Source organism: Rhamphochromis longiceps, linkage group LG6 (assembly GCF_057381845.1).
Source record: "Rhamphochromis longiceps isolate RC_006_pf linkage group LG6, R_longiceps_female_GT1.1, whole genome shotgun sequence".
In the NCBI taxonomy this organism is placed as follows: domain Eukaryota; kingdom Metazoa; phylum Chordata; class Actinopteri; order Cichliformes; family Cichlidae; genus Rhamphochromis; species Rhamphochromis longiceps.
Window position 1 is genome coordinate 480,152 of NC_140562.1, and position 12,566 is coordinate 492,717.

Sequence of the window (12,566 nt, forward strand, 5' to 3'; positions counted from 1 at the left end):
CAGAAAATTTTATGAAAATTGGTTTATTTTATATCTCATAGTTTTAAATGATGCAATAAAAATATGTACAAAACATCACAAACTGTAATATTTTACAAATGCTTACGTCCTGCTGATGCAATGGAGACATCTTCCAGTGACAGTCTTCATCAGTGTGAGTGTGAGGAGGATCCTAAACCCACCAACACAGAAGTGCATGTTCACAACTCCCTCTGTGCAGGCGGGGTCAGGACCCTCCTCACCTAGGGTGAGGAGGGTTGGTGCTGTGGCCAGTCAGGTATGAAGTGCTGAGAGTGGATCTTTGGTCCTCTGTGCAGCTCTGTCCACTCTCAGCTGCCCTGCAAAGTAATAACACAAGAAAGACGTCATTTTAACACAAAACAGCATTTTCATTGTTGGTAGCTGCAGTATGTTGTTAAAAAGCAATTTTAAACCCAACGTATACACATGAAAAATATAAATAAAGCTAAACCTACAGTGCTGCTGACATAGGATGATGATTTATACCAACTATTGGAAGAATTTTGTCTTCAATACAGTTTGTTGTCAATGTGAGGTGATAACTTACATAGTTGGAACACAGCACCACTCTCCCGTTTTTCACTTGGTCATCCATCCTTCTCATCGGGTTGGTTGGGGTAAGGCTGTCTTCTGGGTGGGGTGTTTGCTCCATCTTGGACGTAACTGGAAGTAATAACAACTAAAAAACGACCTTTAATTCACAATGTAATATTAATATTAATGTCACATATCAACAAAAAAAGCAATACATTTCACATGTGCGAGTCACATGTTCTTATATCTGTAAAAACAAAGTTTAAAAACACATTCTAACATAAACTAATCAGAGTCACTGTCATCCATGGAAAGGCTAAAAGGCCTCTCCCAGAAACGTCTGACTCCAAAACTACCTGAGGATGTTGAAGGGGCATCAAACTGGTCACTCACCTTGCACCTCTTTGCACTTACCTCTTCGGTGCAGATGTCTTCTCTGCTTCTCTTTTCTGAGGAAGGAGCAGCAGAGAGATCAGCTGAGGAAGAAGCAGCAGAGGGAGCAGCTGAGGGAGGAGCAGCTGAGGAAGAAGCAGCAGAGAGAGCAGCTGAGGAAGGAGCAGCAGAGGGAGCAGCTGAGGAAGAAGCAGCAGAGGGAGCAGCTGAAGAAGGAGCAGCAGAGGGAGCAGCTGAGGAAGGAGCAGCAGAGGGAGCAGCTGAAGAAGGAGCAGCAGAGGGAGCAGCTGAGGAAGGAGCAGCAGAGGGAGCAGCAGAGAGAGCAACTGAGGAAGGAGCAGCTGAGGAAGAAGCAGCAGAGGGAGCAGCTGAGGAAGGAGCAGCAGAGGGAGCAGCTGAGGGAGGAGCAGCAGAGGGAGCAGCAGAGGGAGCAGCAGAGGGAGCAGCTGAGGGAGCAGCTGAGGGAGGAGCAGCTGGCGGATCACCAACTGGGGCAACAACTCGAGGGAAGAGTGGGGCATTGGCCTGGCCGAAAGGCGGCATGGCGATGGGGGCAGCACCTGGAGCGATAGGACGTTGCCAATCGTGCCAAAACGGCTCTGGAGGGTGCTCCCGGATGAGAGGGGAATCATCTCTCTCATCCATGGTGTCATACCCAGAGTCATCGCTAAGCCAATCCCCCCACTCTTCTGAGTCGTTCCAGTCAGATGAATTGTCAGTCTGTTCACTAAACTCTTCATCGTCTACAGGTAGGTAGGGGGGGTACTCACCATACTCACCTTGCTGTTCACCGACATCAGCATCTGGTGCTTCATCAGAAGAGGGTGAGGGTGAGAGAGGGATAAAATACCTACCATACTCACCTTGCTGTTCACCGTCATCAGCATCTGGTGCTTCATCAGAAGAGGGTGAGGGTGAGAGAGGGATAAAATACTCACCATACTCACCTTCGCTGATACGCTGGGTATCAGCGTCCTGAGCTTCACCAGAAGAGGTGGAGCTCTGGAGACTGTCATCCAGGATCCTGATGACTTCAGGAAGGCCTTCTTCTGCAGGGCGTTCAACCACATAGTCAAGACGCCCTGTGAGGAAACAATTTTTAAAATAACATTAGGAATGTAATAGACACCCAGTGTTAAAGCAACAGACCTACATCTGTTAGTTTGAGCAGAGGATGAGAGAAAAGCATTTTATGTCAGACTGAATGACACTTCTACTTGTTCAATCTTTAAGTCAAGTTTTTTAATAGAAGACCACCAAACCTCCACCAAGGCAGCTCACTCTGTGTACTTTTAAGGTGACACTATATTGACACTATATATGTCACTGTATTTTGTGTACATTCAATTTGTTTTATTTGTTCTTTGTAAGCCTTTATGCAAACACTATGTTGGAATAGGTAATGGATAATAGGTATTGATTTGTAAATAGCCGGACATGAGTAACTTATTATATAAATATACTACAGTACATTTATAACTAACCATGCAGCTCATTCTCCTGTTTTATTTACAATTCACGATGTCACACATTTTGAAAAAAGCTCATAGGTTAAATATGTGGATGCAAACCATAATGTAACATTTAGACCACATGTACCAATTGCATGTCCTATATATATATATATATATATATATATATATATATATATATATATATATATATATATATATATATATATATATATATATATATTTTTTTTTTTTTTTAAATAAAAACACAACCTTCTTGGCAAGAGTTGGCAAGAATTGCACACACAAAGCTCTGCAGGTATGTCTGAAAATGATGGTCAAGTGAAAAACAAACAAACAAACAAGCAAACAAACAAACAAACAAACAAACAGAAACTCTTAACTCAGAATCCACATTTTTAGAAATGTGCACAAGGACTGTATCTGCCATAAGGACAGATACATCTAATCTGTGGTAAACATGCTATCCCTGTGTAAATATCCCTGTGTACAATATCTCTCTCTGCTATCTAATAAGGTTAAAAGTATTACCGTAACAGAAGATAGGTCTTAATGCCATTATTACTACTGTTTTCATATTCTTTTGATATTATTTTATTTGTATTTTTTTATCTTTGTGTTTTGCAGCAGAGAAAAAATATAGTTTATGTCAATAAAGCCTTTGATCCGGAGAAGAAAAGGATGTCAGGAGGGGACCTGGATCTGTGTGTTTACGCCTGCGTGTTCTGAGGCCATGACATCTTGAAGATGCCGTTACCACAGAAACTGATTTTTGGGCATTTTACAAATTTTAGTCCAGTAAGCTATTTTTAACCATTTCATTTTAAAGAAAAGTGTCAAATTTGAAGCCTTCAAATCAAAGTAACACCTTTTTTTCATATTCATACACCAGTCGTTAATAATTTCTACACCTCTCCCGGAAAATTTAAAACATACAAACAATTTACGGGAAACAATCTTGAATACACATATTTGATCACGTTAAAACTTGATATTCACACTGGAACTTGTTAAATTATTACAGTAATTTACATTTAAAGAAATTTTCAAACGTACCTGCAGCGAAGTCCAGGTGACAGTCGGAGAGTCCGGGTCCACGGCGAGCCATCTTCAAACTTGAAAAACAAAAACAAGTACAAACGATCCACAGATGAAGTACTTGTTATGCGTTCAAGTTATATCCGCTTTTAGTAAAATGGTTTGCAAAACTTAGCTTTCCACAGGCTGAGGTTGGAGCAGGTCGAAACAAGTCCACGAGCAAGTGTAAACGGACGTTTGGAACCTTGTGAAGCATTTATATACCCTCGGCGGCCATGGTTACGGTTGTCAACGTGTACAGGTGCACGTGATAGAACTATAGGAATGGAGCTCACCACAGTGTAATTACAGTTAATTTATGGTCATTTACTGTCAGGGTGGAAGTAATGAATTACAAATACTCACGTTACTGTAATTAAGTAGATTTTTTTGGGTACTTGTACTTTTATGAGTAATTTTTCAAGTGTGTAATTTTACTCATACTTGAGTACAACTTACACCATGTAATCTACTGAGTACTACTGAGTACGCCCACAATTTGAATTAATATTCAAACCTTTCGTCTGCATTTTTGCAGCCAATAAGGCCGTGCAATCCCGACCGGCCAATTTAAGACATAAGCAAAGATAAACTCTGCTGCAGCAGCAGGCACAGGTGTCTGGAGGTGCTACATGGTGGAGTACAAACTACTTTATAGACGGAAGATTTGGAGACAAAGAAGCCAAAATGGAGACAGAGGACAACACTGTCAACCATGAAAACGACGTAGAAAAGACGGAGGACGCGTGCCCGTGGCCATACCTGGAGGAATTTTTCATGTGCAGAGGGAGAAAAGGAGACAGCGTCCAGATGCAGTGCAAACTTTGTTTGACCTCTACAGTCATTTCAGCTTACAAGACTTCAGCGTCTAATCTTAAAAAAACACATTGAGGTAAGAGGTTTTACAACTATACGTGTACAATATTGCCTTCTTATTTTTCATGTGTGTTAAGGTTATTAGTTTGGCTAAGATATTGTCACCGCCATTGGTTAGCCTGATATTAAAATAAGACGGAGCTAGCTAATGTGTGTGTGTGCATAATTGAGCTAAATTCGTAGGAATGTTTTAGCTTATTATTTGGATAACCACCGTCATTACAATAAATTAAATTTGTAGTCATTTAAAACTCACAGGCCTACAATCAGATGGCCTATATAAAAAAACAAAAACAAAATTTGAACACAGTGCTGAGCTGCATCTCAAATTAATCTTCCAGCTCTCAGCTGACATGTATCAGAGCCCGATTGATGGATCAGTTGATCAGGATCATTGGCCTGATATAGGTCTATCATAGTGACGTGGCTCTTAATCAGTAGGGTTATATGTTTCCCAATATGATTTTTTTTTTTTAAAGAACATAATGTGGATTGTTTTTATTTGTTAGCTGTATGGGCAGCATTTTTGTGTATGTGATCCCTTTTCTTAAATTACATTTGCTATATACACATATTTTGCTCTCTTAGTATTTTTAGAACCCGACTAATACTGAAAACTTTAGGGTGATACTGATAAAAAGGAGTTAAAAATTTAGATACTGATACATTGGTCGATACTCTTTTTACAGATAGTATACAGATTACAGAACTTAGAATGTATACAGAAATTCATGTTTTTTGCAATGATCGTTCAAAATTGGTTTACATTTGTAAATAAATACAGCAATATATCTGCAAGATTTGACCAAATTCACCACTCTTTTATACTATGCTAAACAATCAAAGATTAGCTCATGTCTAGTTGAATGATGTTTTAAAAATGTGTTTTCCTGTAGTGTTAATCACAGTGATGTTATGAAGTAATGTATGAACCTGACGTATGATAATATTTATCTCTACAGAGGAAACATCCATCGAAGATTGAGCAGTACAATATCACTGTGGCATCAACATCTCGTCAGCGAAAGACCACAGCCACACCAAACAAGCTCTCAGCAAATACACAAGCCAAGTTACCAGACCTGATGTTGAGAGCTGCAAACAAACATGTTCCACAAGCAACTGTTGACATGCTTGTCATCAATTTCACATGTGAGGGTCTACAGCCATTTGCAGTGCTAGAACAGCCATCTTTCAAAGAATTGGTTACCACATTACAACCTCAAGCCAAAGTCATCTCCAGACCCACTGTCCGTGCCAGAATCTGTGAAGCTGCTGATCACATGAAGATGACTTTGGTTGCAGCATTGGATAAAGTCAAATTGGTTGCTACCACTACTGATTGTTGGTCAGCTCATCAGAAAAATTACCTTGGAGTCACATGCCATTGGAGGAAGAGTCCCTGGAAAGAAGATCTGCAGCACCAGCATGCAAAAGATTGAGAGGGTCTCACACATTTGACATGCTTGCTGGTGCGCTTGATGATATCCATTGCCAATACAAGATTAGAGGCAAAGTTGTAAGAACCACAACTGATAGTGGATCCAACTTTGTCAAGGCCTTCCACATGTTTGGGGCACAAAATGATGCAGATGAAGCAGACCCAGAAACTATTGACCTGACTGACCATATTGACTACCATGAGGCAAGTGCAATTCTTGATGAAGACTCTGGTTTGGAGTATCAACTCCCGCCTCATCAGCGATGTGCATGTCACCTGCTAAACCTTGTGGCAACATCTGATGCTGCCCTAGCAGAGAGCATGAATGAAACCTACAAGAGGCTCTCCCGTGCAAGCTTTGCAAAATGCCAGGCCATTTGGAACAAAACTCATTTGGCTAATGAAGTGGTAGAGGACAAGTGTGAACTACAGATCATTCGTCCCAATGCAACACAATGGAATTCAACCTACCTTGCCATTGAAAGGATAATACGCATCATTGATGAGAAGGGGGAAAATGCCATCAGGAGCATTTGTGAGGAGTTCAAGGTGAAAATGTGAGTAAAATTGGACACCTACCAATATGGTTGCAAATTTTGTGAATTTTCCTTAATGGATGGTTAAAAACGTGAGCAGACTCTTAATATTAAATCAGAAGATCCCTATTCTAGTCATGGTGGGTTTTGTTGTTGTGTCTTACAGGTTGAGTCCTGCAGAAGTTGCATTCCTTAGGGAGTACTGTACCACCATGAAGCCACTGGTGAAAGCTTCAAACATTCTTCAGTCTGAGTCCACTTCCTTTATGGGATGGCTCCTGCCAGTAATCCAACAACTACTGTCCAAACTTAGCAGGCTGGAGACATCAAGCAAGACATGTGTGCCACTCATCAGGGTGATCCGAAGGGCCAGCTCTGTTCTAGGATGCCCTCTGGACCCAGTGGAGGTGGTGAGTGACAGGAGAATGGCGGCTAAGCTGTCATCCCTGTTGGACAACGTCTCCCACCCCATGCAGCAGACTGTGACAGCACTGAGCAGCTCCTTCAGTGGGAGACTGCGGCACCCACGGTGTGGGACGGAGAGATTTCGCAGGTCTTTCCTCCCCACTGCTGTCAGACTCCACAACAAAGACTTTAACTGAACAAACACACACATCCACACATGTGCAATAACACTAAGTGCAATAATCTTTTCTGGCATCGTTGTATTTTACTCAGTTGTATATAGCATTCGTATTCTATTTTTATCTTATTGTATATTTTTATTCTATTTTATTCTACTGTATATAGTATATTATTTTATTCTATTCTGTACAGCTGTGTACTGTATTTATTCTTATTGTATTCTAATTTTTGCGTCATAACTTTTGCACTGTCCACTTCCTGCTGTGACAAAACAAATTTCCCACATGTGGGACTAATAAAGGTTATCTTATCTTATCTTATCTTATCTTATCAGAGCCCTGCAAAATGGCCTTCAAAAGCGTTTTGGAGCGATGATGGAGGATCCAGAGTTGGCTGCAGCTGCAGTCCTCTTACCCAAGTTCAAGACTTCCTGGACTGACAGAGCAGATGTAACAGAGGCTGGTAAGGATTCATGTGATCCCATTTTTGTGTATTTTTACATTTGAACACATGCTTAAGTGAGTATTTCACCTAATACATTGTAAGCTATTGATGGTCTGTCCTGAATACTAAACAATCCTTTTTGAGAATTTGCCGTTTTTAAATTTGTGTTCAGGAATAATCACTGAAATGTAAATAACAAAATTGTGTTATCTACTTGCAATTACAGCCTTGACATACATCAAACAACATCTTGAAACGACAGAGCATGAGAGTGAGGATCAGCAAAGAGAGTCATCTGATGAAGATGAATTCTTCTCCAGACCAATCTCCAGAAGGCTGCAAAGTGCAGTTGAGCTTGATGGTTACCTTGCTTGTGCCACAGACACCATGGAGCTGCTGCACTCCTTCTCAGGTATCAAAAACCTCTCTCTTAAACTGAACACAGCTCTGCCTGCTTCTGCTGCGTGTGAACGACTTTTTAGCTGTGCTGGTCTACTCTTCACAGCCAAACCAAGTCGGATTGCCTCTGTTAATTTAGAAAACCAGCTCTTGCTGAAACTGAACAAAAGGTTCAAGTGTGACAGAAATGCTAAGAGTTTAAGACACTCACCTGCCTGTTGTTCAGTGTATGGGGAAAAGTTTAAACGGTTCTACGCATGTTCAGAAACATATTTGTCATTGTTTTAACAAACAAAATTCCTTCTTTTATATCTACATTTATTTACAAAACAAGTTACCTTTCTATACCTTGTTCATCTGAGAAATGTGCTTTGAACATAAATATTTATACTGGTGAATCGAGTTGAATGCCTGCTATTGACGACAGAATAAAACATCAGTCTGTTAAAAAGTAATTAATACTCTGAGTAGTTTTTGAGAAGAGTACTTTGTACTTTTACTCAAGTATTTTTTTAACACCAGTACTTTTACTTGTAATTGAGTACAATTTAACCAGTGTAACAGTACTTGTACTTGAGTACAAATTTTGAGTACAGCAGGTGGATGAGGGAAAGGGGAGGAAGGAGGAGGAGAGACCCGCGGACCGGCCGCGTCTCGTATTGAAAAGGAACCCGATTTGTCCCGGACTTCAGCTTGAATGGAAAAAAAATACACAAAGCTGGAGTTCTTCTGTGTCTTTACGTGGCCAGCTGCCTCTTCTTCTCCCATTCTCTCTCCCTCTCTCTCCTGTTGCTACTTAAATCATGAAACTGATCAATGATCAGCTGATCGCTTTTCTCTTGGAGATACTATATAGCTCATGCTTACGGAGCCCCTCTGATGACATCCTCCAAAAAATAAATAGATTGTGGTGACAAAATACTACTTCCTGCCCTCGAAATAGTATAAGTGCCCACGAAATACTTATTTGTGGCCACAAAATACTATTTCGAGGGCACGAAATAACGTGCGCACGAAATGCTAATTTGTGGGCACGAATTGGGTATAACGTGGCAACGAATTACGCATTTGTGGCAACAAATAGATGACGTGCGCACATCATATTGATACATTGGACAGCTGTGTAGAGACATAAGCATAAGAGTAGGCTAAACCTGTACAACATGGCCAGAGACAGTATGATTGAGTTTTATTTTTGTCATGGTCTGCGTGGCAGACCTTGGGTGTGTGGGGAAGGAGGACCCAAAATGCGTTTATTTACAGTGGAGTAAAAAATACACAATAATAGGTCTAGGTCCCTCAGACCCAGATCCCTGACAATTTTAGGCTGGGAATGAGCTACACATGCATTTTGAAAAGCCTGGCACTGAAAGGAACCATTATTATGGAGAGACAGTTAAACAGGATATTAAGAGCCCAGTTGCATTGCAGACGTAAGTACGACCCGGACGTTGGGATAGATTCTATTGTCAACCAACTGCAAGGGCCTGGGAAGGATCACGGTTATTGGTCAAGTGTTTCGTGCTCACAAATAAGCATTTCGTGCGCACGTTATACCCATTTCGTGGCCACGAAGTAGTATTTTGTGGCCACAATTTATTTATTTTTTGGACCATGTCATCAGAGGGGCTCCGTACATGCTAATATCACATCTTCACTTTTTTTTTAGAGGTAACAATAACTTTGCATTCTCGCTACTCACCATGCTCTAAAACAGGTATATGTTAGTAATGACAACATTTAACAAATGTTTTTAAAATTCTAGCCGTGCTAATTAGCCTTAGGATTGGTTGAGGTCTGTGAAAGCCTTTGGAACAAAATCAGTCTTGTAAAGCTCACTATTTTCCAGCTGAGCCTATAGCACATTTGTTAAAGTCAGTCCGGATTGTACAGCTTCTAATCAGAAACAATTAAAGTTTGTTTCTTTTTTTCTGCTCATCAATCTTTTTCTGTAACCAGGATACCTGGAAAGTCTTAAATAACTCATGTTAAAATGTTGCAGTGCTGTAGAGTGGGGTCATGTTAACAATCCATTCAAACTTGTGGTCTTCGAGGTCAACTTTAAGATTTATTGGTTGAAAATTGACAAAAAGTTTTAGAACTTAGAAACTATCATTCCTACAACTGTGCTGTGTATATGTCACAACATATAGCAGGAACCTATAAAGGTAACTGACCTTTGACCTCTCCTCTAAGAAGGTACATGTAATGTCTACAGTGATTAGACATACTTAATAAAACAGTGTGGGGCCCAGAGTATTGTTGTGCATCAGTGTGGAACATGTCAGTAACACTGAGGGTTACACACACTTTGCCAGGTACACCTGTTCACCTGCTCGTTAAACACAAATGTCTAGTGAACCAATCAGACGTCAGCAAATTAAAGTATTTAAGCATACAGACATGTTCATGATGACCTGCTGAAGGTCAAAGCAAGTATCAGAATGGGGGAAAGAGATTGCGTGGTTGTTGGTGCCAGATGGGCTGGTCTGAGTATTTCAGAAACTGCTCATCCAATGAGCTCACAAAATTATCTCTACAGTTTACAGACTGTAGTGGCAATCCAACCAGCAAAAGGCCACCTGAGGGAATTTGAAGTATTTCCAACTCATCCTGGTGATGAGGTCAAACACAACCAGTACTTTTAACATTTTATCAATTATTTACCAAATTAAAAAACAACTTGTGGTAACTTATTTTTAATTTTGCTGCAGACAAGTTGAATGAATGCTTACTGGATCTAGAACACCATTTAGATCATAACAGCTCCTGATCAGGATGAATTTCATTTTCAAATCAAATTTCATGTCGCAGTTTCACACTTTTGTAACATATTATTTCAAAGCTTGCTTATGGGCTTGTTTTGGAGCAGACCAACAGTCAGGCTCGTCTTCACCCTTACTGTCAGACTCTGAATTGATGGTTCTGCTATATCTCACCTGGCTGAGCTCTTGTAATTATTTTGTGATAAAACTTTTTCTATTTTGAGATCAAGATTCAAGTGGAAATCTTTGTGTGTCTGTCTCTCTCCCTTGGTTTCTGTAGAGGTACAGTGTGGGGGCGCCTGGATAAATGTTAAACAGAAGCTAGATGTAGTGTTCCTCCACTGTCCATTAAGGATATGAGGAAAAGAAATGGTCAAGAACAAAGTGTATGGTGTATTTATAAAAGAAAATGGCTTTTAAATTGTATACCAAAACCACCACCAGAAAGTCAACTACAACTTGTTACATAATCATCATGACTGTTGTATCAGTTTAACAGTTTATGGGTTGACTTCTTTCAGTTCATTCACTGTTTACATCATGAAGGGAAAACAAGGCAACAGGCTGAGAAATGAAGCTGTTGTGTGTCTTTGTGGCCACACGGGGGCAGTGCTGCATAAATAGTAGAATCTCTTCCTGGACACTTTTTCTAGACCTTTTTAAATGACTAATAAAGACAACAAAATGAATTACATCAGGATCTGATATGGTTTTGTTTTTTTGTTGAGCTTTATATATTTCAGAATGCCTAGAGTTTGTTTGTTTCCCATGTTTTGTGATACAGAACATCTCCTCTCAGACGGCTGTTGTCTCATAATGGGTCATTACCTGGTCTGATGGGGTGTTTGTTCCATTTATAAATCAAGCGATTGATTTGTAAAATGAGAGATGGCCTCTGACCTGCTGACTGGTGTCTGATCTTCTCTGCTCCCCTCAAATTTGACAACTACTCAGCTAATGTGATGGTGGACAGGAAGTCACTAAACCTGGGACTCTGGAAACACATTTCTAGGGATAGAAAAGTTAATGTAGATCGTTTCAGGAGATAAATACGAAATAATCGATTTGGTGATTATACTAATATAGTAAGAAAATAATGCATGAAAAAAAGATTTTTTATCTATACACTTAAGCAACGACCAGAGTCTTAGAATTGCACTTTCACCAGGTTTTACTTGACTGAACAACAGAACTTCTCTGTCTCCTTTATAAGGGGTCACATCCTGAGTTACACAATGAGTCTTTCAAATGTGTGCGATAACCCACTGCATGTGTAGTCGTGCTGAGACCGCGTGGTCTTACTTTTATTACCCCTTGATTCAGCTGTGACCTGCTTATCAAGTCTTTTTACAAGTACATCATAATTATCTGCTCTGTGCAGACATAAGTTGAGCAATGGTTTAACAAACTTTCCCATCAAAAACATGAAGGTTTAGCTTTAAGCTTATTTGTCCAAACAACAAAGGATAAACTGCCAGCACCTGGACTGAAACAGAACATAGTAGTGTTGGATGTAAGTAAAGGAAATACAAGTATAACTGTGACTATGGAACAAATCTCCTTCAATGTTAAACCTTAATGTTAACCTGATTGTGTTTATTAGAAAAATCAGCCATTACAGTGTCTGTGATTGCTTCACATAGTTAACTCTGGTTGTCTGTGGGTTTGTGTCAAACTTGGAGTGAACAAAAGCATAAAAACTGTGGAAGATGCAGACTGTGAAAGTCTAGTTTATTTCATGAATACAATTATTTTTTACAGTCGCTCGAACAAAGTAGCGTACATTCATGATAAAGTAAATACCACAACACAACATGGACAGTAAGAAGTAAACTGAATTGTCTTAGAACTTATTATATTCTTTAAGCTTAAAAGCAACACCCAGGATTAGACTGTTTGTGTTTTAAGCCTTTTATTCAAAGCTAGTATGTGTCAACACTTCTTTCTGCCAGCAGCATTATTGAAGTGACACTTTAACGACACTTTACCTGCTGATGCTTCACATCACAATCTTTATGACGAA

At 39.9% G+C, this 12,566-nt stretch overlaps 1 protein-coding gene across 1 annotated transcript; it reads right to left on the minus strand.

Annotated features, from left to right (window-relative positions):
• Nucleotides 1-840: 840 nt before the first annotated feature.
• LOC146667032 (uncharacterized) lies at nt 841-3,528 on the minus strand. The gene is made up of 2 exons (XM_085408871.1): nt 3,477-3,528; nt 841-2,030 (listed from the first exon to the last, which is right to left on the minus strand). Exons 1-2 carry the CDS (start codon nt 3,526-3,528, stop codon nt 841-843), a joined length of 1,242 nt encoding a protein of 413 aa, XP_085264997.1.
• Between the last annotated feature and the right edge of the window lie 9,038 nt (nt 3,529-12,566).